Source organism: Taeniopygia guttata, chromosome 5 (genome assembly GCF_048771995.1).
Source record: "Taeniopygia guttata chromosome 5, bTaeGut7.mat, whole genome shotgun sequence".
Taxonomy (NCBI): Eukaryota; Metazoa; Chordata; class Aves; order Passeriformes; family Estrildidae; genus Taeniopygia; species Taeniopygia guttata.
The window spans coordinates 21,273,024-21,298,650 of NC_133030.1; the positions used below are offsets into that span (position 1 = coordinate 21,273,024).

The 25,627-nt window shown below is 37.6% G+C and overlaps 1 protein-coding gene across 16 annotated transcripts in view; it reads left to right on the forward strand.

Annotated features, from left to right (window-relative positions):
- PPP6R3 (protein phosphatase 6 regulatory subunit 3) overlaps positions 1-25,627 on the forward strand; it is a 50,015-nt gene that overhangs the window by 1,115 nt on the left and 23,273 nt on the right. For 5 of the 16 annotated variants that reach the window (XM_030274065.4, XM_030274068.4, XM_030274072.4 and 2 more), the window contains exons 2-10: positions 12,169-12,341; positions 17,876-18,003; positions 19,990-20,222; positions 21,222-21,408; positions 22,218-22,355; positions 22,901-22,966; positions 23,821-23,933; positions 24,398-24,511; positions 25,180-25,309. In XM_030274065.4, the coding sequence (XP_030129925.1) occupies positions 17,992-18,003; positions 19,990-20,222; positions 21,222-21,408; positions 22,218-22,355; positions 22,901-22,966; positions 23,821-23,933; positions 24,398-24,511; positions 25,180-25,309 (993 nt within the window). In that variant the 5' untranslated portion in view covers positions 12,169-12,341; positions 17,876-17,991. Of the gene's footprint in view, positions 1-9,907; positions 10,002-12,168; positions 12,342-17,875; positions 18,004-19,989; positions 20,223-21,221; positions 21,409-22,217; positions 22,356-22,900; positions 22,967-23,820; positions 23,934-24,397; positions 24,512-25,179; positions 25,310-25,627 lie in introns of all 16 variants that reach the window. The other 11 variants (XM_030274077.4, XM_030274069.4, XM_030274073.4 and 8 more) reach the window with 5 other exon arrangements.

Below are 25,627 nucleotides of genomic sequence, written 5' to 3' on the forward strand. Positions count from 1 at the left end.
ATGTTATTTATGTTTTCAGTAGCAAGACATGGACTAACTGAAGCTTGCAAGAGTTTTGTCATTATACAGGTAGAAAATAACACTGCAAGTTTACCTTTCAATATGTAAATTGTTAATGAGATGCCATGCAAAAGTGATATCCAGTTTGCATGTTTTTCTTGATAGTTTATATTTTTAAGTACTTGCTTGGGTTCACTTAAATTACTTGTTTTGTTCATCTATGATATTATTTGAACATAAGGGATTCTTCTTAAGACCAAGGAAGACATTGAGTGAATTGAAAGGTGTAGTTTAGAAATTCCAGAAAGGCAACCTGTTTAACAGGAATGCCTTTAACTAGGGTAGTGCATTACAGCTTCTTTACAAGCCACTTAGATTTGTATGTAAACTGCTGTAAGCATCACAGCTTTGGATTTCTTAAAAATACAATTCAAGTAGCTGTTATTCCCTTATGGAATTAAAGACACTGAGTAGTTTATGTCTCTTCACAATACTGCCTGCAAACTGCTCAGTTCCACTGAGTTGCTGAAGTGAACAAAAGTGAATTTTTCCTTTGGAATGTTTCTGTCTTGCACTTAAAGGAGGTGATGCTATAGCCTGTGTACCACTCAGATAATCAGATCGTGTTCCAAGAGTGAAATTCAAGTGAACTAGTAGATGGAGCCTGAATTTAGCAGTATTAGAGCAGAAATTTGTGTGGGTAGCTTTAGTATTGACAGAGAGTGAACTCTGTTGTTATGGCTCAAAATCTTTGCTAATTTACTCAGCTTGAGCTTGATGTGCATGTACTAAGAAATGCTAAAGAGCTGGCTCAAAGCCAACCAGTCTGAAGGGAGAAATGTGTTGAAGAAGTGTCTGGTCCCCTCTTCTTTTTATCCATTAATGTCCTGTTTTGTTCAAGTGTTTAAAAAGCCTTGAAGTATGTATTTAAATCGACAGTTAAAGATGGAAGGTAAAGGATGGCTTGCTGTGTACTCCACTGTCGCATATTCCAGGTTTAGGAATACTTTGTTATCTCAGGTTAATAGCTCACACCCAGATTCTAGAAGACCAGCTGTTGGGTTGTCCTAAGAGCAAGATGTAGAGCCATTGTTTTTGGCAAAGCTTTTCACAATAATAGAACAAGTATGGGTAAATGAGAAATAACATCTTGCTTGTGTCTTCTTATTTTGGTAAGTTGTAGGAAGAGAGCAAAGAACTTGAGAAACTAGTGATCCTGATATTTTTGGGGTGGGAAGCAAGCCTGAAAGGTCAAGGAGAAGACGCACAGAGAACATGAACATCGTGCTGAAAGCTCTGCATAGCATGTTTAATTGTTTCTGTAGCGTGTCAGGGTGCCAGCATCTGTTTTAGAAACCATATGCTACTAAGCAACTGAAGTAAAATATTTTTCTACTCTTGGATATTATATGTAGCTTTATAGCTAGTTTGGGACACTTCTCAGGAAGTGGAATAGACTGACTTGAAAAGATTGGGAGGACACGTGGTTTAAGCTTGCCTGTTTATGGAATAGCTCTTCACATAATATTGGCAAAAAAAAATTGTTGGTATGAAATACAAGACTTTTTGTGACCCTTGATTATTCAATAGCATATATAACATGCCAAGAAGCATGTTTGAAATGGTATATGTGATTTGGAATAGGTGAAAAAGTTCCTGCCTAACCCTTTGACTTTTTTTTCTTCCTGCTGTTAGTTCATGCAGTCATCCCTTAATTCTGTAAAATGCATATATATATATTTTCCTCTTAAACTTGAAATGCTCAGTGTCAAATCTGTGGGATATGTTGCATACCAGCTGTGGAAAAAAATAGCAGAAGCACATTAGCACACAACCTTATGGACCAGTGAAGCTGTAACACTCTACTGGAGGGGAGATTTATGTTGTTAGGCCTGTAGGCACAATGGCACAGAAGAGTGCCTGGGAAATGCAAAGTGGGAATTTGATTAATTAAGGGAAGGAGAGTAAAAAAAGAGAATAAAAATTGTATATATGCACAAGCAGAAACTGCCTTGTGGTGAGATTTGAGGATGGATTAGTTTCCTTGAAAGGTTCTTAAAACTTTATCCAATTTCATTTTGAATGAGATGGTTCCAAGCATTTATGCAGTTTAAGTTGTGTATCTGTGAGGAGGTGCCCCTGTGTCCACTGGCCCTTCTTGAAAATGAGCACAGGAACACCGCAGGCTGTCTCTTGTCACCTGTGCTAAAAGATGCTTTTAAACATGAAGAAAGCTCTAAAGTTCTTTTAGGCTGCCTAGGCCTGTCCTAGGTGAGGCTTGAGAGATGGCCGTGTGATTTCCAGTTTGGTGATAAAGCACAGTTGGGATGGAGGATGAAAATGTCAAAATTTTTAGTAAAAAATAGTTTCTGAATTAATTATATATGTTCTAGAATAGCTATTTCAGTACTAAAAGCATTCTGATTGTTAATTACAGAAGTGAATTGCAGGCTTCCCATCTCTATTACACAATGGGTGAGTTCCCTTCTTGAGTGACCGTTGGCAGGATTTCTAACTGGATGCCAGTATATAAAATAAGATTTTGTTGTACAAATTCAACTTCTGCTGTGGGTTTTTGAAGTGAATGCCATTATTTCCTAAACTTTTCTGTAAATGTACAGGATGCTCTTTTAGAAGAGCAAAGCCCAAGACTAATCCTCAGTTGTGTTGCACATTTCTCTCTTCTGGGAGTAACCTAATGGATAGATTAAAATTTTCAAGTAATGCTTTATGCAGTGGCTGTAGGCAATGCTAGTGCAGGTGTGATTGCATTTTCCATTGTATTGTAACTGTTTTGAGCCTTTGTTAGAGCAGAAAAAAGGGAGTAGCAGATACTCTCAAGGCTTACCTTGCTACAAGTTGATATTATTTCACTTGTTTGCATTGTGAAAGGGGTGTAAGCCACTGCCTCCACAGGGTGGATTTCTGCACCTTTGTAGCAGAGTGCTTACACAATTAGTGATCCTCATAGAAATGGTGAAAATACAATGCTATTCGATTTTTTTGTAAGTATAATGGAAACCAAGTTTTGTGTTTCCAATCTACTTAGTGCAGGGGAAAACAAAGGGGTTTTGTGTGTGTGTTTTCAATTGCTCTAAGTTTCATTAAGGCAAAAATCATAGGTTAGGCATTGGTGACAAAACTCATTCCTTCTCTGATTTGGAGAAATAGGGCTCTCCATATTCTTCTCTTGCTTACTATGTGCCTGCTACTTGGACCAGTTACGAATCTTAAGAGTTCAGCTGTGAACTTTAGGTCTTGCTTGAGCTGCAGAATTTGAATTCGTGTTATTTCTTCTGCCACTGTCTTGATGAACTTGCTGGATGTCCATGTAACTGAAAGCTAAGTCTTCTAGAAAACAAAAAGTAGTAGGTTACTTTTGACAGCTTTAGCTGTTGTCACCAAACTTCTTGGAAAAGGATGGAAAGTTTAGAGACAGCTAAAACAAAGCTGTGGTCGTGACAGGAAGAGACCCATTTTTTAAGTGAGGGGGGGTTCCTACTGGTGTAAGCATCTCCTTTTTCTAGGAGCTCAAGGTGTGTGTCATGTCAGTGCAGGACAGTCTAGATGGAGGTGCACCTGGAAGTTGCAGCAGCTCAGGGGTTTTGTTCCCATTGGCCATGTTTGTCTTTCTGTGTTCTTTCTGGCTCTTAAAAGGAGGAGTTTGTCACTGCTTATGGCAGCTCTGAGGGGTGATGACCTGTAGGAGTCTTTTCCTGTCTGTGAGGGACAGCTGTAGAAGGTACAGTGAGCTGGCTGTGAAGTATCAGTTCTTCCTTTTGGCTGTGTCCAGCAAACATTCATCAAAGGATCCTTCTCTGTGTGTATTTGATGCTGATGATGGGCTCTTTGTTACAGCTCTAATCCACATCTAAATAGCAAAAAATTGTTCACCAAACACTGTATTTGGTGAAATCTGATTGGTAAAGGATTTGGTAAAGGTAACATTAGTGAGAGATCTGCATTTCATAAGGATCAACATAAAAAATGCAATGTGTCTTGTCAGGCTGCTTGCTTGTGCTCTAAGGGCTAATGCTCTCTTCTAGACTCACAATATTAAAGTTATTAATTTTTTTCTGATATGAGTAATATGTGATTGAAGACTGAACTTACAACTTCTCAACCCATTAATGTTTGATTGCTTTAGTTACTCAGTAGTTGTGCCAGGTGCACATACCTTTTTTTCCTGCGTCTGTCTCATCCAGAATACCCTCCTGCTGTAGTTGAATATTACTTACTTTGAGAACAAAAACCAAAGAACATTAACATACCTGAACTGAGTACCAGCTACACTTGGCTTCGATGCTCTGCTTAAAAAAATGCAAATTTATAATTTGCAAAAATGTAAGTTATAAGTATAAATTAATCCCTAATGCCGTGGTTACCAACTAGGGAATTTAGTTGCCCAGATTGGAATTGGAGAGATAGGGTATTGAAGGCAGACAAGAATAATTCTGAATGTTTTATGTGTGAGAGTGTCTGTGGAAAAAAGATTCAAAAGTCTGAAAAACCCATGGGGTTTATGTGTTTACTTATTTATATATTTTTTATAGGAAACACCTGCAGATGTTTCCTATAAACATGTTTCACTGTGGGAAACTGGATGCCTTTTAGGGCATAACAGAAAGCGAAAACAATGATATTAATACCTATACAAGATTTTTTTTCCTTTTGAAATGCACTGGTCCAGTCTTCCCCTCTTCTGGATTTGGGAATTCTGAAGTTTAATTTGTAATCCTAGCTGTAAGGCTGGAGATTAGAATGCAGTGGGGTTGGTTTTTTTTCCTCCCATGTTGAAGTTGTAGCCCTGTGCAGACAGGAATTAAATTATTTATAGAGCAAATAAAAATTTGTAATGTGGTGCTGGTCTCATCCTCATAAGAAGTTTATCAGTTATCCAAATGTAATTTAAAAAAAAATTATTGTAAGTAGCGAGCATTGAGTGAAACCACCTAAGAAGTCTTGTTATAGACTTCAAGGCATTTCAAACTAAGTTAATTTCTGTGCCACTTGGCATTGCAGTGACTTGACTTTTTGGAATTGTAATAAGACTGTCTTGACAAAAGTCTGTGTGGGACCCTAAATGTTACTGAAAAGAATAGACTTAAGTTCAGGTCTTAAGTAAATTGATTTCTAAGTCTTTGGCTCAGCATGGTATTTCTCTTTAGGGCTTTATCATGTAATGCTGTAGTAAATACCATTTTAAATTCTGAGCTTGCATTTTAAGTCGCTTGGTTTCTTTGAAACTTTATGCTTTAAATCCCTTGAGTAGGCGTAGGGCAGATATATCGCTGTAGTTTTGTGTAACTAACCTATCAATGCTGTTTTCAGTCTTGCATTGGAATTAGTTATAACTGTGTGTGTTCAGTAATTCTTAGTAAAGTAACACTTGGTGAGAGTTGAGGCTCTTGCAGGGGGAGAAAACTGTTGGCAGATAGATTGGTAGTTAAGAGAAAGAACTGGTAGGAAGGAATGGATGCTTAAAGTAGTCTGGTGAGTTACTGTGTGCCCTCTCTTGAAAGGGCACAAAGAAAATGAAAGTGAGAAAAGCCAGTTGAAGGAAGGGTAATTTCAGAAGGATGCTGTGTCCCTTAACTGTGGCATATTGCTTGAATGGTTTTTTTAAACTCTATTAGAAAGAATATACTAGTGTCCTTATGGTATTGCACAGCTGATGATCACTTCAGTGTAAAACTTTAGACTAATCACCCTTTGGAAACAGTATTACTAAGAGCTGCTGCTAAGTCTTTGGGACAGACTTGCCCCACAGTTGCCACTTGAAACTGCGATAGAATTCTGAAAGGCGCTCAAACAAATCTGCTCCTCTGATTTGTTTGAGTCTTAATTCAAGAAGCATTGAAGTATTGAAGAATTTTGAAAAGATTATTTTGAAGGTCACAGAGAAGATAGTATGTTTGGCATTTTTTTAAATGAAACTTCGGCTTTTTTTTCTTTAAACTAGGGTGACTGTTGCACTTGGAAGGTGGTGTCTTATTCTGTTAGGCAGTCCTGATTTTTGTACTGTTGTCCAAATAGAAGAGTTCCATGGGAAAGGCATTCCTTCTGTTCAGTTGAGACACCAGAGGCACCTGTGCCTAAAAAAGTATGTGATTGCTCTGTGTGTGTGGTTTGTAAAAGGACAGCATGGCAAAACTCAATTACTGGAGTCTCCAAAATATAAATTGCCTGTGGGAGTGGGGAATGGGAAATAAAGATTGCATTAGCTTAATAGCCACTTCAGGCTTCTCTGGGAAGGCTTTTTGCACTGAAGTTTCATGATTTTTCTGGGTTTCTAATTTCTTTTCTGAAATGTATTTTTGCATGTACCTAAATAAAAATGGTGGTAATTCATTAAACTTATGTAGGTGAGAATTGGTGAAATCTTCCCATTTAAAAGCATTATTTTCTTAATTTTCTAAGATGAGTCGTAGAAAAGTCAAGCTGGTCATGCTTTTTTGAAGCTTGTTGTTTAAATAACAACAGTTACTGGACAGTCTTTGTAGCACTCTGTATTACAGAAGGAGGATATTGAGTCACCATTCAGCTGTCTTAGTCTTTGAGTGCTAAATTAATCTGACTGTTCAGCATCCAGTATTTAATTGACATTTCATATGTATTAGAATATTTATCTTTATTAAGTACTTACCTTCATTCTCAGGATATCTGTAGAGGTGGGCAAACTGTAGTGTACACTGTTTTCCCTGAAACCTGTGAAGGAAAGTAGTGTTTTTGTTTGGTTAAAGGGTCAAATAAAGCTGTAAGATTGGGTAAGATTCCAGATGGCACTAAATTTTGCTAAATACTGATGCCAAAATCTAGAGAAGTGGATATGCTAAAGTAGCATCACTCCCCTTGTATTTAGGTGCTGCTTCTGTGTTTTTTTTCTCTTGCTTAGCATTGGAAGAACTTTTCTACTTTTATCCTAGGGATTGTATTGTTAAACTTGAAAATGCTGGTATTGTAGGAAAAAGTATAGATGGGGCTTAAGCTCTTTGATAAATCAAGTCAATTTTTAGTGGTCTTTGCCCATGAGCAAATCAAAATAAAAGATGTTTTAACCTGGTTAAATTGAAGATTAAAGGAAGAAATACCTTCAACTTTTCTGTTCATGATGTTGGATTTGAACACTCTTTGAAGAGTGTTAGGGATTCTAACTTTCATTCCCAAAAGTAAAACATGTTTATGATACTGTCATTAAGGAAATATTTAGCTTGTGAGTGCATTTAGGGTGGGTTGAATAGTTCTGTCAGTTTTTTCGGGATATGGTAACATTTCTTGATATCCTAATTAAAAGAACTTAAGGACTTGCAGCCATCAAAATTTATTTTAATGGCTTTGTAGAGCTTAGCATAAGGAAAACCAGGAAGATACTCTTGCCCGTAGCCTTTAACTAGTGCAGTTAATGTAACTTGGAGTGAAAATTCAGGTTACCTGAACAGCAGGTTCCAGAAACTGTGAATGAAAGTGAAGAGTTAACCAAGAGGTTACAAATTGCTTTGGATTTAGTTTTGAAGTTGCTGTCTTCATGTGAGAGTCCACTGCAGTTCTGGCAGCAGCTGTAGATGACTGGAGCTTCAGGAGCCAAAACACTGATGTGCGCCTGGAAGCTGCTGACTTCCATTTCTGAACTGCAAATGGTCTTTAAGTATTCTTTTTAACAAGACTGGGATTTTGCATTAAAAAAATAAAGCAAATAATAGATGTAAATGCACTGTCCATACAGGAGGAGTACTGGTGTCCTGGTTAGAAGTTGCTGAAGTAGTTTTCTTTTACCTCCATGTATTTTTTATGTGCCTCAAAACCTGATTTATGTCCAACTTTCAAGGCCTAATCCACAAGGGGAATAGGAGGATTAACTTGAGAAAAGAAATCCAAACTCATGCTGTCTTTGAACTAATAGAGTGAAGAGAATTAAACACATGCTTATAAAAGAAACCTCTGGTAAAATTCACGCCTTTCAACTTAAGGCTGTGTCTTTAGGTTATAGTAGTTGTTTCTAAAATGTTCCAACAAAAAAGTTAAATTTACTGCTAAAGCAGTGAGTCAGTGTTACTGGAGTTTTTTTCATTTCCAGAGTAGCAGTATGGGAATTCAGGACTCATTTACACTTGCAAATGATCAGCTGGTTGAGACAACAGTAGAACTGATACCGAGTTGTTCAAATTCAACATCACCCATTTTGTGTCTTGGATTCAGGAGAGCTTTTACTCTGTCATCTGAGCAGGCTTGTGGTGATATAATTTAGGGCAAAGATGGAAGAGTCAGATCCTGATTGCACTGTCCCTAATGGTGTGGTCCCTCTTCCTTGGCTGCACTGGCCCTGGTGATTGATAGACCCTTTCTGTTGTTCCATCTCATGGACATGGCAGAAAAACTCTTCCCTTCTTCCTTCTTCATTTGCTACTTTTGGAGTAACTTTTTTTCATTTGGAAATGCCTTGGCAGAGGTTTCATCGCTGTTGGGGAGCCAACAGAGGGTGACTGCGCAGCAAGGGGTAGAACAAAGCTGCTTTGCATAAGCTAATTTAGCATCCTGAAGCACTCCTTTGAGAGACTATGAGGAATTTCAGTCCTTATCCTCATTCTGAGTGTGGATGGTGACATTTCAAAGTACAAATGTATCCTCTAAGCAAGGTGTTGGGAACTGCTAGCCAAAGCATTCAAAGTTTAAGTCCTGACCTGAGTGAGATGCTTCTTTGTGTTTAAAAATTGCCTTGGTTATCATGAAGATTTTTCTATAAACTTAATTAGTTTACAAATGAGAATTCTAGACTAGTCCAGATGCACCAATGTCTTGGCCCTTCAGCTCTCACCACTGTCAAGTTGATGGTTGTGGACAACGCTTTCAAGTCAAGTTTCTTTGAGAACCATTTGTCAAAGGGGTTACTTAAAAGTTTTTGGGAAAAAAAACCTGATCATGTGGTAACACATGAGTATTCTAACCAGGAGTGCTCCTTTGATTTTTTTTTTCATTACTTTGATTTTTCTCAACTGGCATTTGGAGAGTTGTGGTAGGGAACAATGCTGAATCTTAAATTACAATTTCATAGTGCTCTGCCTGAATGTTACATTAAACAGTTTTGTGTTGCTAGCCTGTAATTTCACTAGGGGAATCTTTCTTGGCCAGTAAGCTGCTGGAAGAAAGGAAAAGATTCTACTGTTTTGTGCTTCAGCTGTTTTTCATGTGTATTGCATAAGAATTCTTGGACTTTTTCTGCCCTAGAGAGGTGACAGAACTAAACCATCCCATGTCCTGTGCTTCCCTTTATTAATTGTAGTCCAGGCCCTTATGTTAGAGAAGAGATGCTGGTGTTCTGCTAGTGGTTTTGTCAAGCTTATGTAACAGCTTTATTTCAGATATATGAAGTTATATAAGTTAATGCAGAGAATTACTGTAAGAGCAGCACTATTCAGGAGCTTGCAGTTCTTGGACTTTTTTACCAGGATGCACAAATGTTGCATGGGTTTCTATCCATAGAGACACTTGTTTGGTTTCAGTGTTTGGGCCAATAGAGATGCATGGGAATGGTTTTAGAAACAGATACGGCCCAGTTCATGCAGCATTAATAAAATAGGTTTAGTCCTTTTTATGGCAACTGGTCACATAGTGGTTACTGCTCTTATCTAAAAATGTGTGAATAAAGTTTTTTAGGTAATACTTAAAACAGACTTTGCTGTGATACTATGTTTCATGTGAAGATTGATCCAACCCTGGGTAGTTGTGCCTTGCTTTATTTTCTGGGTATATTATATAAACATGAACATGGATGTGGTCCTGGTTATGATGACTCTTCATAGTTCTGTGTTTAAATATAATCCATCTGTACACATGACAATACTACCATCCTGCATATTACCTTCAGGTCTAAGGTTTTAACCTTCCATTATTGGATAATTCTTCATGACAGGGCTGTATTAACTTGGCTGAACTATTGCTGAATGCAAGGCATCCCTGGATGCAGGAAAGGCAGATTTAAATAGACTTGAACTTCATCCAGTCAGGTGATTCTTCTTTTTTACATTGTTTTTAGAAAAGACCGCCCGTGAGTTTTTGGGGTGGGGGGGTTGTCCCTTTTTTCATAATGGAGTACCTAATCTGTCCTGCAGAGAGGAGCAGTCTGAGTTAATGAACCATATGTACCACTAAGTGTAAGTCAGTCTTTAGACCAACCTCTAAACTCTTGCAGATTTTGAGGTGGACTGAAAAAGTCCTGATTGACCAGAGCAGCGTTCTGGTGGTACACTCTTCACAGAGTATGCTGTAATACATGCACTCCAAGTATCTTGCTAATTTTGACTGCACTGGTGTCTCTAATTTACTCTGTAATCCTGCTGCATTGAATTCAGAAGCCAACTGTTCTGGTGCTAGACAATGGTATTTAGACACTGAAGTCTTCAAACGGAAAGCAGAGTAGAGAAATAAAAAAGACATCCTTGTAAGGGGAGTAATAATAGTGGTTTTCATTTGGATAGTTCCACTAGCAATTGAACTCTGTGGATCTCAAGAATGTGTAAACTCTTCTGAAAGTGTATTAAGCTAAGCAGGCTTACTTTGTTTCCACAAGACATAATGGAAGAAGTGATGTTTTCTCCCTTTTTGAAGCTCTGCTTTGGAACATAGGTACACTTTTAAAATGCAGGAACAATAACCTGCAAAACTTCAGTGAAGTGAACTGAGTCCAGAAAATTTGTTTACTTTTTCTGCTCTAGTTCATTGCTTGACTCACAGGGTATTAGCAGGTCTGTCAGGCATGGAGACCTAAAGGTCTGCAGGTGGAAAAATGCATTTAAAAGACCTTTAAGAGAATTATGGTCAGTGTATTATACTGAGCTTCAGTTCATGTGTATGTTGGTTGCTAAAACAACCTGAGAAATTATCTTTAAGGTCCTTTCCAACCCAAGGTATTGTTTGAATCTATGATCTTTAGGTTGACAAAGACCATCTGTTACATCACATGCAAAGATCAAAAACCAGCTTTGAAGACACAGCTCCTTATCTTTAACATGGAAGGTGTAAAAGTAATACAATTAATAATTGGCAGAATACTTGAAAAGGTACTGAGGTGAATAGTTTGGGGTTTTTAGCTGAATATGCCAAATAGTAGGTATTTGGTAGTCTCTTATTAACTCAGGTAGTCACTGACCTGAGTTAATAAACATGCCACTAATTTTGCTACTCTTCTTAGTTGCTAGTACTTCATTTTCCATAAACACTATTAACCATGTTCCCAAAAGAATTGTGTTCTTGAAACCTGTGTTAAAAAGCAAAATCAAAAAGCCCCTCAAAGTGCTGAAAAGTGAAGGTGAATTTTTATTTCAGGAATTCTTCCTGCAACTACTACAAACAGCTAATTGGAAAGAAAAAGCAGTTTGTAGGGTGCTTTTTCTTGCCTGTTTAGTGTTGACTAGAGCACAGGCAGGTGTCAATCTGAAGGCAGTTAAGGATACTTAATAGAGCTCATAATTCTTCCAGTGTAAAGCAAAGTAATATTAAACTATGAGAATTAGAGATTTTCATAATGGTGACTGAATGCTGTCTTAATTCACCTTGTTACTTTGGAAGTCTGGATGTGATCTCTGTTGGTTTTTTTGAAGCTGACCTGTTTTCAGATTGAAACTGACTGAATTCTTTATAGACTTGTGCCAACCTAACAGGCATTCTTAATGCTTCTTAGTTTATTTCCGTGTAGGTTTGTAGATAAATGACATTAATATAAGGGAATAATTATGAAGATATGAAAAAAAACTACTGCAGAAAGCTCTAGTAATGGGTATTTCAGGTCTTCCAGATCTGAAGATGTTATTTTATGGGAACTTGCTAATAGGTTTTTTTTTAAGTCTAGATTTGTGTTAGATTTCAGTGAATTACAGATTATAAAAGCAGTTTCATTTCAGTGAGATGAAGTTTCTTCTTTGACTCCCAAAAATGGAAGGAAATGTTAAAATTGATTTAAAAGTAAATAGGTATTTCAGATGACAGACTGCTTTTCATTTAATTTTGGTGTATGTTCTGCTGAACTGACAATTTTTTTCCTAGCAAGTTGTTTCTTCCTCTGTTTACATGTTATATTTGTTGCAAAACAGCCCTTAGTGTTTATGCAGTTGTCAACCTATTGAATAGAACCTATTAACAATATTAAATTATACGATTTTTTTTTTGTCGTTGTAGGAAGAAATCTGCTTCATCTAATTCAAAGCTAATTCAGTCCTGCTAATCTGCTAGTACTGTAGATTGAAAGATTTTTTTTGCTGTTGCCAGGATACCCTGTAATGGGCAAGAAGCCTGAGAGAATCAAAACGTTCTGATTTTTTAACTCTTAAAAACTTTTTGTGTTTTAACAGGTAAGAAACTATTAAACTTCACGTACAGCAGTAGATTTAGCTTCTGTATCTATAAAGCCTTATCCTAAAGCATTCAGAAACCACTTAAATTTTAAGCTTTTCATGTCCCTGATGTCCACTAAAGTCACCTGATTTTATAAGTTCACATTTATCACTTTCTAAGCTGCAGTTCCTTCTTCAGTTCAGGCTTTGTGGCCATGCCTTCTCTTTTCTTGCAGCTTTTTTCCGACTACTTTCTAGCTGGCTGATGCTAACTTTTGTCTTTGAACTTACCCTGCTCTTGCACCATCTTTCTCCACCCTGCTTTGGTTCACTGTGACAATCAGGGGTGTTCCAGACACACAGTTGTGGATATTCTGTTTGTTTTACAGCATTTTGCTTTTGTGCCAAGAAGTGTATCTGCTACCCAATGTTTTTGAAAGAGTTTCAAAGCAAATGTGTTCATGAACTGACATACAGTAGATATGAGTGAGGTTTATAGATTATTATACTGAAATAATACTCTCTTTTGCAACTGAATTTTTTGGTACTACATGTTTCAGTGCAAAGGTGTCTTGGGTACCTATGCATTGTTGAGCTTGCATTTTATATTATTATGGAGTCATGTGCATTTCATAGTGCAATAATATCTTCATTTTCATTTTGAAGCTAATTGGAAGAATTCAGAATAGGAAAAAATCTAATTAAACTCTGTGACCAGTGGATATTTTAAATTTGTAATTGGCAGTTAATGTGAAACGATTAGAAAATTATTCATCCTCTCTACTTGGGCGGGAAAGATTAATGTCTTCATTTGTAATTATTGCATTAAAACCTTTATTTATTAACACTTAGTAACATGTGGTTTGAGATAATGTAGGAATTGATGAGGCTATAGTTGTTACTTGGTATGAAATGGTTCTTGTAAATTCACTGCAGACTGTAGATTTCACCTGATTTTTGTACTTCTGTTGAACAGTTATGACCTCTTGAATTTTGAGAGATTGGTGTCTTGGGGTAAACTTGAACTAGTTTGGATTTATTTACATACTTCATGTTAGAGCTATAGATTATTGGGACATTCAGTTATAAGGGGGATGTATATGCACATGATGTGTGTGTGTGTATATATATAATATATTATGTAAAAAATAATAAGATGACAGAATAGTTAGGATTGGAAGGAACTGCTGGAGATCATCTAGTCCACCCTCCTGCCAAGAAGAGTCACCTAGAGCAAGTGACACAGGAGCATACTCAGGTAGGGTTTGATTGTCTCCAGACCTCCCTGGGCAGCCTGTTCCAGTGCTCTGCCACCCTCAGTGTCCAGAAGTTTTTCCTCGTGTTGAGGTGGAATTTCATGTCGTCTAGTTTATGGCCATTGCTCCTTATCCTGTTGTTGGGCACCATGGAGAGGAGTCCAGCACTATTGTCTTGGCACACAGCTTAGATATTTGTATGCAAGAATGAGATGCCCTCTCAGTCTTTTCTTGTCTGGACTAAAGATGCCCAGCTCTCACAGTCTCTCCTCATAAGTGGTGCTCCAGACCTCAAGTCCATCATTGTGGCCTCTGCTGCATCCCTCTCCAGTAGCTCCTTTTCTTGCTTGAACTGTGGAGATTAGATTGACCATAGCATTTCACTCCAGATGTGGCCTCCCTAGGGCTTAATAGAGGGGCAGGGTCACCTGCCCTCCACCTGCTGGCCACACTCTTCCTGATGCACCCTAGGATACCATTGTCCCTTCTGGCCACAAGGGTATGCTGCTGACTCATCCACAGATGTGTTTTTCTAGTTCTCATCTAGACAGGAGTGCAGCTGAGATTGATAAATAAGGGTAAACGTGATTTCACTTCACTTCTTAACTGTTGTGTCACAATAGCAGGCTCCTTCTTCTCATGACTGATAGAGGAATGTAAGTCCCTGCTTTAATAACTTGCCAGTAGGAGGTGGCACCTTGTTAAAAGAACATGTTAGGAGATCACTGTCTTCATCCAGTTTTTGGGCATGTTTTTCTCACAGTCAGGGAAAGACTGCCACATGGCATCTCCTGCATTCCTCTCAAGAGGATGTAGTTACCCTCTGAAAGTATAGTAGTTAGCAGAAGAGCATATGTGCTGTGAAAGACTATAGTGTGTGGAAGGAATCCTGTCATGGCATCAGGAGGCCACTCTGGCTGCAGTATGCGGCCAACTATGGCTGTCCTGGGAGCTTGGGAGGCTGTGTCCTGAGAGATGTGCTCATGTGGGGGAAGGAGGCTTACGTAGACTGAGGTCCCCTTTTCAGGGATCGCTCCCCTGTTCCTGCTGCTCCTTGGACACAGGGACTGCCCTCGGTCTCCCCTCATGTGCCTGAGCTTCAGCCTGCTCTTCATCCTGTGTCTGGGCTCCCCTGCATGAGACAGTGGCAGAAGTTTTGCAGGAAGGTCAGAGATCCTTGGTAACCTCCCACTCTGCAGCCCTGTGTCCAGCAGTGGCTGACAAGAGGGTGAAGCATCCAGAAATCCTACTCTGAGGAAAGAAGTGCAGCCAGCCTGCTCAAGCTCTCCCAGCCTTCCATGAAGTAATTGTTGGTTGGTTTTGTTTCCCTTTTAGTATCTCTTATAGTTTGTTATGCCCATGGACTAGGAAGGAGTGTGCATGGTATTAGAAGTATGTGTTAAACTGTTGAGGTAGAGGTGTTTCTGTTTTCTCTTCTATTTAATTCCTATTAATTTCAAACCATTTATTTGTTCCTTTCTCCACAGAGTTTCTTTGAAACTTCACTAGCTCATTATAAGTAAGGAAGTATTTCTTCTCTACCAGGTCTCAGTTCTGACACTGAAGAAATAGCTACATGTTATTTTGTATTCACTGGAGACTTGTATTCTATGTCAAATTAATCTTACATTTTGTTTAAGAAATGTGGCAACTGTACCATGAAAGCTTATTATTGTTTTTGGGGTTTTTTTTTGATTGCTGGGTGTAACTGTAAAATACTGTAATTAAATAATTAAATCGAGGGATTTTGAACACCAACTTATGCCTTTCTAGCTAATAGTACTCAGTGAATCTCACTGCTCTGATTGGAGATAAATTTATTCCAAATAGGTTAGGACAGGCAGTTGTAGACAGCAAGTTTACAATGGGTGATGCTCTGCTGAGTACAACAGGCAGTTTAAAAAGTAGCAGCTAGAGTGTCTTCTGTCATTTTTGTTCAATGGTAATTCTATTTAGCTCTACATTTTTTCAGAGGTGCATTCATGCTTAGTTTTGTTTTGAACAAATGGTCCACTTTCAGTGTCAAAATAAGCACTTATGAATGCTAGGACAGTGTCTTGTTACTGTCCATTGATTGGAGAAAGGGGCCCCCGTGCTCTAAGTTGGAATCTCACTAAACACACCTAGATAGTAACTAGGTGAGGTTATATGAAGCTGACAGAAGGGCATGCTTGGCAGTTGAAATAAATCTCTTAACGTGTTTAAAGGTCTTAAAAGATAATATACCATAATTTTTCATGATAAAAGCTTAATATATTAGCTTCATTATTACTTTATCCTTCCTTAAACTTACCTGCCTACTTGGTTTTTGGGAAGCAAGGGATTGTTTGCATTGGAAATGCTTGTATCATTAAGAAGTGCAAGACCATCCTAAAATCAAGGACTCCTTTGGTGGTTACTCTCCTTGCATCCAACAACTAGGTTGGCTTTTGCTAGCTGCTGCACAGAAATTATAAATCCTGTTTTGCTGAAGTAGGCTGCATCACTTAAGATCTGTTTCAATTGTGGAAATGTTTGTTGGTGCAAAAGTAACTGATTTTCTTTTCCATCTGTGTACTTGAACTCTACAGTAAGAAAACACAGTACTGCACAAAGAAAAGTGACAGATTCTGAGTTTTTTATAATGCAGTAATTGTTACAACTCTATATATAACATCTCTCAGAATTTCACATACTGTGGAATCTTCAGCTTGACGTGATACACTTGAAGTTTCTCTTGCTTGAAAAATTAAACTGGGCATTGCAGTAAAATCTGTGAAGTTCCTGGGTGAAGCAGCGTGTATATGCCTTTGACATCTTGTAGTTATCAGGTAAATAGCCTGCAGCTGGCTACTGGAATCCTTCTGGTTTTCCTTCTACACTGGTGCATGTTTGCTTGGAGCTGCCAGTACTCACTTTTATATAGAAATCTGAGGTACTTAGTTGGAAGGAACTTGGTGTAAAACACCCTTCTCATGTTTGTTTAACCTAAGTATGATGCTTAAAAGTTCAACTCAAAGGAACAGCTTACTGTAGTTTTATTATTTACTGGAAAGACTTCTGAATGCCTTAAAAACTTGTTAGTCTGTTTTGTAAAAGGTTCAGTATAGGAGATGTTGTCCAAAACTGTATGATTCTCTGACTGGAATTCACATCTTAGTCTGGTAGCTTGAAAACAGGAATATTCAGGAAAAGGTGTATGACAGCTACGGTCACTTTAAGGTAGCTGAGAGACTTTGTGATACAACTGTTACCAACTTTTTTTTTTTGATGGAGATGCCACTTATGCACTTGACCTCCAGAAAGAGCCACTGATTAGTTAGTGTTAAAAATACCTGTGTGGTTTTCTTTCCCTGTAACAGACGGAAGATTTAATTTTCCTTCTTGGTCTGAAAGGATTATTTCTAAGCTTTGTCTTCCATTTAGCACATAATAAAAGTGAGAATTTTAGTTACCTGAATGCCAGCAATTGAAAGCAGGCTTTCTTTGCTTTGTTGAACTGCTTTTTTCTTTTCAGATTTAAGTCAAGTGTTTTATTATGTGGCATGCTATTTGTCATTCTTTCAGAGAAGAATCTGTTAACTATATTAATTAAGAAAAGATACCAATATTTTTATGGCTATTAGATGTTACTCAGGATCTTGAATTGTCTTAAGTTGTGCATCATCAAGTTAATATAAACTTCTGTAGTACTGTTTAATGAACTGGATGTCAGTCTTGCTTATTAGGAACTTTCAGAGATTATAGAAAACTAACATGTTACCAAAGACAGTCAAATATACGCAGCATCTTTACCAACTTTAACATATTTTGTCTTTCCATATGTGAGTTTTTACATCATCCTGTATTCTTTTGCTTCTTGTAGTTTCTAAGCTTGAGCATGTCTCATATTTGGAAGTCTTGTATCTTCCATTAAGTCCAAATGTCTTTTTCCACTCCAACTGAAAGTGAGGTAACATTGGGAGTAATACAACCCATTTGACTCATTGAGTTTTTTGTAAGTTTTCAGGTAGTGAAGTTTTGGGAGGAGCACACTTGTGAGTTTTGGACAGAAGGCCTAATGGGACTGAAATTTGAAAAAGCATGACAATGATTCAGAATTTCAGAATAAGTAGATTTTGGGAGGGAGGGTAGAACAGTAGGCTTTGAGAAAAATAGCAGTAACATGTTTTGATTTTAAAATTTCCAATCAAAACTATGCTAGGCTGATTCTAGATTACTGTCAGTAATACTGCCTAAGAAAATTCTCTTCTCTTCAGGGTTCCTTGACTTTCCCTTTGGCACAGTTTATGTTGTTTATTTTTCCTTATTTCAAAGGACCTGGGCTCCTGTTGAGAAGTGATGGAATAATCTGTGGCCGGCACCTGACATATTGAGGGAGCAGCCCCTAAAGGAGCTTGCCTGGGAGACAGTTTGTGAAATAACGCTGTAACATGTTTGCAGTAGTATGCCTCTTTTTTTTGTTATTGCTCTTTTCCATTGTTGAATTTCTCTTGAAATAACTGACTGAGAAATACATTGAAGCTACTGAACTGAGCATTAATCACTACAGAGGTATTTACATCTCAAATTAGCATTGAGAGTGGTTACTTGTGAGCATGGTACTTTGACTAATTGGGGCAAGGGGAGGGACTTGATCTACTTTCTAGAGGTTTAAAAATCCCAATCAAAAAATATTCTCTGGCTTTAATAATGCACTGTTCTCACTTCCAGGCAGTAAGTTTGTGTGTATCTTGCATTACCTACAAGCTAGTGTTTTTTCGTAACTGTGTAAGATGATTTAAGCTAATTTGTAAGATCAGGTGTGTTAAACCCTGCTTAAAAGTTTACTAATACTTCTAGTATAAAAAAGTTTTTTTCTGCTTCCTAATCATTTAATACTTGCATGGGATGTTAAATTAGTATCAGTACTGCAGTCAAATAAATCTATACATTGTCTGATTGATTTTATTTGAACTCTGTGACTTTATAAACAGAAAGCTGTGTAATCTAGGGCCAGTTATAAATGTTATGACTTCTGAAAAAAGGTCAAGCAGAATAAGGTGGTCGGTATGTAGTGGTTAAAGCAACAATTAAAACCCTCAAAGCAGTTAAAATATCTTGAAAGTGAATATACCAAGCTTGATAATATTTAGGCTGAATACTGAAAGTCTTGCTAGTGGAAAGATTGTGCACAGAAAGGTTTTGCTAGATCCTTGAGGTTGTTTCTGTTTCCAAACTGCTCAATTACTAAATTTGACACAGTGCTGTTCTAAGTAGTTGTAGTGTACATGCTGAATCAGTTTTAACTTCGAAGTAAGTTGAATGCCTCCTCTTAGTTGCAAAAGAATTGGATATTTCTATTCTATATTTATGGGGTGTTTTGAGTGTATGACAACAGCATAGCTGTATTATTGCCTTTAAGCTTGCTCCTGTATACAGCCTACAGTTGACAGAAATGTCCTTGCTAAAATAATACTGTTTGCTGAGATTCCCTGCCTTAACTACATGTCCTCACAGCTGATATTGCTAATGCACAGCAGTAACTAATATATTGATTTAATCTTTCACATTTGGAAAATATTTACTAAAGGAGCAAAAGGTGTGTTTTGTTCTTTTTTTTGTTTTTCTCAAAACTGCTGCTTTCAGTTGTAAGGAAAGTTTTTTTTACTGTGTTCTAGTATCTCTTTTCAGTCCACTTAAAATCTACATTCATATAAGCCCAGTTAATACTGTGTCAGAGGTCAAATGTCATGTGAAAGCCCTATTTTCAGGGCTGGAGGGAAATGAAGTGTTTGTATGGAGCTTAATGAGAGGTGAAAGCAAGAATTTATTGGATATATTGTAGACTTGAATTAGTCTTTTCTGATAGCACAGTTGTCTCGGTAGCAACTGTTCAAAATGTGTCTTAGAGGAACAATTAATACAGAGGTGCCAAAGCATTTTATAGGAAAAGGTGAAGATGTTTATTCTTACAGATCTGTTGCAGCCTCTTAGAGTGTTTCAGGAGCTGGGGCCACTGCCCTTGACATGTTCGTGTCGCACATCTTGGCCTTTGCTATTCCTCCTCTGTCAAGTTTGTGGAGGCAGGGACAATTAGTGTAGTGTTGAAATTAGTTCCTGCTTTCTGAAGCGTGCTCCCTGCAAGCTAAAATTCTTTTAACTCCTTTACCTTTATAGATGTTTTCTTCAATGGTGGGGGTGGTATTTCAGTGCAATTATTCTCTGTCCACTTCATCTTCACCCAGCTCGATTAATTTCTGAGCAAATAGCTCTGACTCTCTGACTCAGTGCATAGATTAAAAACAAGGAATGGGAAAAGCAAATTTCATACCTTTTTCTTTAATGCAAATTAGTACATTCCTTTCATGTAAGTAAAACCCTGCCTATCTCTTACTTTTGAATGTTAGAATAATGCCTACTGCTAATATATTGCTATTCTTCTTACACAGACCAGCATGTTTTGGAAATTTGATCTCCATTCATCATCGCACATAGATACCCTTCTAGAGAGAGAAGATGTAACACTGAAGGAATTGATGGATGAAGAGGATGTTCTACAGGAATGCAAGGCTCAGAATCGCAAACTTATAGAGTTTCTGCTGAAGTCAGAATGTTTGGAAGACTTAGTTTCATTTATTATTGAAGAGCCACCTCAAGACATGGATGAAAAAATTCGATATAAGTAGGAAAACTTCTGGGGCTGGGGGATATTTGGAAGGTGGAAAGAGAACTAAATAAATCTAGTTAATTTGATAGTGTGAATCCCTGTGTGCTGGTATATAGTACAGTATTGGTGTGTTTGAGATAAGAATGTTTTCAAGAGGTTTCATGGAACTTCTAAGTAAATCATTCTAATATATGCATGGTTTTCAAATGGAAGCTTCTTATCCACAAATGCTTTCAAAACTGGTTCATGTCCAAAGGAGTTGCTAAAAAAAGGTTAACCAGGACTCGCATTAAGATTCCTGTAGTTATGTTTAAGAAAATAGTTGAATGAAAAACCCTTTTTGGGTAGTATAACTGAATGGTTAGCTTTGTTTTGTTGATTTGTAAGATGTTTTGAAGATACCTTTTAGATGATTCTTGATACTCCTTAAGGAACAATGTCCTTAAGGTCTCAATGCTGATGTTTTCCTTTCCAGAGTATGGCCATAACTTCTGGTTTTCTGAGAAGGTTCAAGCTCAAAATCCATCTAGCAATCTGTAGAAAAGCACTTCTACTGCTTTTAGCCTATTTTAGTGTTGTCTGTACAGAAAGGTGCTTTTTTTCTTAAAATGGTGTGTTAAAATAATGTGAAATAAGTTGCACTCTTAAGTGCAGAACTTCACCATTTCTGAAAAACCAAGCCTCCTGTTTCTTGTAGAGTTGGAAATTGAAGCAAATAAGAAGTCAGTACTTGAGGAGATAGATTTGACAATAGATCTTGAAATGAAAGCTTACTATCTCCTTTTTCAGAAAGTGTTCTGTTGCTACTGAAGATAGAAGTAGTGCCCTTCTTAAATGAAAACAGAGCTTATAGGCTTGCATGTGCAGTTTTATTACTTTGTGTTACTTTGCTGCTTTACTGTAGACCACCCCTGCTTGAAAATTTAGTCAGATGCATTACTAGGATCTGAATTCAAAGGTGGAAGTATGAGAGTACTGAAGTATGAGTGATGGATAATTTTTTCTTTTCCCCAGATACCCAAACATATCATGTGAGCTGCTTACATCAGATGTCTCACAGATCAATGATAGGTTGGGAGAAGAAGAATCCTTACTCCTGAAACTGTACAGCTTCCTCTTAAATGAATCTCCTCTAAACCCTCTACTGGCCAGTTTCTTCAGCAAGGTGTTAAGTATTCTTATCAGCAGAAAACCAGAACAGGTAATTATTTGCAAACTCGCCTATTTTACAAGTGCTCTGATAAAGCTGTGGTACTCAGGATTTCTGCTTTAAGGTACACAGTTGAGGGATAGCAGCAGAGTCAAAAGAGAGCATTCGGGTTCCACCCTAGCTGAAGACACCTTTTCATTATGCACACGATTAAAAAATACACTTAGATGAGTAGGATATATTTGATTCAGATTTGCCTGAGCTATTTATGCAGTGAGTGTGCGAGTGCCTACCTTTTGGCTTAGCTCTGTTTTATATGATCATATTTGAATTTATTGCTGTTAAAAACAAATGTAAATGACTTGAATGGGTGATAGTGGTCCTGACTTGGTGTGAAGAATTATTTAGAACAAGGGGAGAAACATTTAGAGTCCTTGCTCAGAAATGTTCTTGTGCTCAGTGTATGTGGTCCAATACTGCAAACAGCTGCAATGACTTGACTCTCAAACCTGAGAAACTGTTTGTATTAAGAGTTTTGCCGTGTTGGGCTTTGCCCACTAAGCAGAGATGAGACTGATTCATATCAAAAAGAAAAACTGACTCTGCTTTGGATTATAAGTAGGTGATGGTCAGCAAGTTGGGTTTGAGAGGAGACCCAGGATACACTGCCTGTAGTATAGATCTGCCTGTGCCTGGGTTTTATTTTATCTTGTTTTGTACTGCAGGCTTTAAGTGGCAGAAGTGTTTAAGAAGTTCTCATCTATTTTGTCAGCTTGATAGGAGAGTGAAATGAAAAGTGATTGGTGTAATTTATCATGTAAAATACATGAAGCAAATATAAGCTTATTTTTCATTTCCAGATTGTAGATTTTTTAAAGAGGAAGCATGATTTTGTAGACCTCATTATTAAGCACATAGGGACCTCTGCTATCATGGACTTGTTGCTCAGGCTACTGACTTGCATAGAACCTCCACAGCCCCGGCAAGAAGTGCTAAATGTAAGTAAAATATCGCAGAACTTTGGTCTGATGTGTGAACTCTAAGCTGGCATAACTTCTGATGGCTGCTAAGTTTATTTCTTGAATATGCTGAAATTAGATGTGTGGGGGTTTATCTGTTTGTGGTTTTTGTTTGTTTATTTGTTCTTGGTTTTGTTTCTTTTCTTCTGAGCTGCCAATATTTTTCCGGTGAAACCCCACTGCTGCTGGGGACAACTTAGAACCCAAGCGGCTGGTCTCTTCCCCAGTCTGTGTTATCTAACTTACACCTGACAAATGCAATTTTAAAATTGTTTTGAACCTTGCCAAACACAACTTTGCCATCAAAGTTTGTTGAAATTAACATTAGCTTTTCTTTTTCACTCTGGCTGAGAAATGCTGATTTTATGTTCTCTTTTTTTTTTCTGAAGTATTGTTAATCCTTATTAGAAGTATTGATACTAGGGCTTGTGGCAGTTGTCAAAAGGCTACTTTTAATTTCATGTGTTCATTTAATTAATTCACTTGGGAAAAATTCTTATTAACATCCACAAACATTTTTACAGTGGCTGAATGAGGAGAGAATTATCCAGCGGCTTGTAGAAATTGTACACCCATCTCAAGATGAAGATGTAAGTATTGGTCTGACGATGCCTTGGACTGGCTGCCCAGAACAGAGGCTGGACAGAGTTAGAGAGTAAAGTGGATGTTTATTAAAGGCCTTTAACAAATACACCTTTGGCAGTGCAGGGGCCTCGAAGAGGCTACACCCAAGATGAACAGTGGTCATGATTGGTCTATTTGCATATCAGGGGTTAATTGTCCAATTATAGCTTGAGGTAATGAAGTTATGTTGTCCTGGTATGCTTCTCCCCCCCATTCACTTTTGTTGATACTTTTCAGACCTGAGGCTGTGATGGTGACCTTGCTTCTCAGGCCTGGATTTTTTCTCACCAAACTGTGAAGAGAGCTTGCTAACACTATATGAAATTCACTTACACACTAGTGCAGTACAGGATCTGAAAAACAGGAAAAAAAAACTCAAGGCATCACTGGTACTTTCCTGGGTTCACCTGTTCAGCTATACAACATGGTGTTAGAACTTTTAGTTTTACTGTTTTCTGCTTGCTTTTTTCAGTAAGCTGATTTATGTATTAAGTGTGGTTATTTGAGGAAGGTTATGTGGTTTTTTCACCTCCCTGCCCCCTTTTTGAGATTCATATCAAAGCCTTAGGCATACTTGGATTTGTTGGAAGATTCAGCTCTCGTGTTTTGCCGCCTTAATGTTGGAAATAGATTCTTGCCTCATGCTTCAAGGGTTATTTTTGTTTTGTTAAAGGTTGGTTATGGCATAAAGCTACTGCCTGAATGTTTTTTGAGTAGGAGAGCTCTTGTTCATGTTGAAACTTTCATCTTTTTTAACTGAAGAATTAGAGTCTAGCATGTTACTATTCTTGTAGTGCAAAGTGCTGTTTTTCTGTTTCAGAGGCATTCAAATGCATCACAGTCACTCTGTGAAATTATTCGTCTAAGCAGAGACCAGATGCTACAAGTACAGAACAGTTCAGAACCAGATCCACTGCTTGCAAGTTTAGAGAAGTAAGTTGGTTTGAATTTTTGATTTTATTCTCACTTCATAAGAAACTAGTTTTTAACTTTTGACCTTGAAAACCCTTCAGAAATGGCAAGCTCTTTTCAGGTTAATTTTCTTGACTACCTATCTTTTGTTTGTGTCGTGAAAAACAACCTCACAAGTAAGCAGAGGATACCTGGAGGATTTTCTAGTGGGGAATGTGGGAGAGAAGTTGTCTCATTAAATTATTTCCTTTGCTGCCCAATTGAATGATATGTTATGTGTGGAGGTCAGCTTGATACTGTGCAGACAAAACATGGAAAACTTCAGCTTTGTTCTGTTACTTGTTTTAAGTTAATCTAAGTGAATGTTTCTGCCAGCAAAGATTCTGTATTCCGTTTTCCCTTTTTTTATGTGGGCAAATGGTAGTTACTTCTGCTAACAGCTATCCTGAAGTGATTTCATCTCTTACCAATGCTTTTCTTTTCAGACAAGAAATAATAGAGCAGCTTCTGTCTAATATTTTTCATAAAGAAAAAAATGAATCTGCAATTGTCAGTGCAATCCAAATCCTCTTGACCTTACTTGAGACAAGACGACAGACGTAAGTGTTATTATTTCACTTGGTTTATGCCTGCAGTAGCAAATGCCTTCCTTGTGCTTGAGACCAAACCATTTCTGTGACCTGTTGTAGCTGAAGGAGTAAAAATGCAAACCAAGTTAGTGTGGTTGGCATTACTACACTTTTACCAAATGACTGGAATTTCTGCAGCTTTTTCTAGTGTGAGTACCAATAGACAGATCAGACTAAGTACCTTTCATCAGTTTGTTTCTGGATACAGGGAATAGAATAAATAGGTATAGTGCAGTGACTGAATATTGACTTTTTAAAAGTTACTTGTAATATTATTACAACTTAATTTGGAGAAACTGCTGAACAGATCTCTCTGGTACATTCAACTTACGTTGTTTCAGATAGACAAATGAAGCTCTTTATCTGCTTCAATCAAACAAATTATGATGTAATTTTTAATCTCAAATCTATTTTGGGGATTTCAAGCACAATAAACCTAGAAGTACTAGGGCTAGTGTTTGGGAAAATCTCTCGTTCAACCATTGTCACACTTAATTTTTATGTGTATGTAACCCTAGGTTTTTGTATTTTTTGCCTCTTCGTTATTTTCACATCCTTTCAGAACTGTTACATACCTCAGAGATATTTTACAACTAGTTTTGGTACTAATTATCAAATTTTACTTATGTGTGTTTTAGATTTGAAGGTCATATAGAGATCTGTCCTCCTGGCATGACCAATTCCACATATTCTGTCAACAAAAGTGTTTTAGAAGCCATAAAAGCACGACTTTCATCTTTCCATGAGCTCCTACTTGAGCCTCCAAAAGTAAGTGAAATCTTGTGTTAACAAATTAATTGAAGCAGAGCTCACCATGTGTCTGTTTTAGGCAGATTATAATAAACAAAACCCAATCTGACAACTTTCAGGCAGGCACCCAGGCTACTTCCTAGCCTGTTGTGAGCTTTGGCTCAGGCAAACAGTAATAATGAACAGCAATGCTTTGTGCTTTTCCAGCACAAACTTGGTTTAATTAGCAAAGTAACCTTGGAGCAATTGCTCCTTTCTAAAAGCAACAAAAGGGAGGTCCTATTTTGTGCTTGGAAATCTAGTCTGGATAGGAAACATGGACTATAGATACTGCAG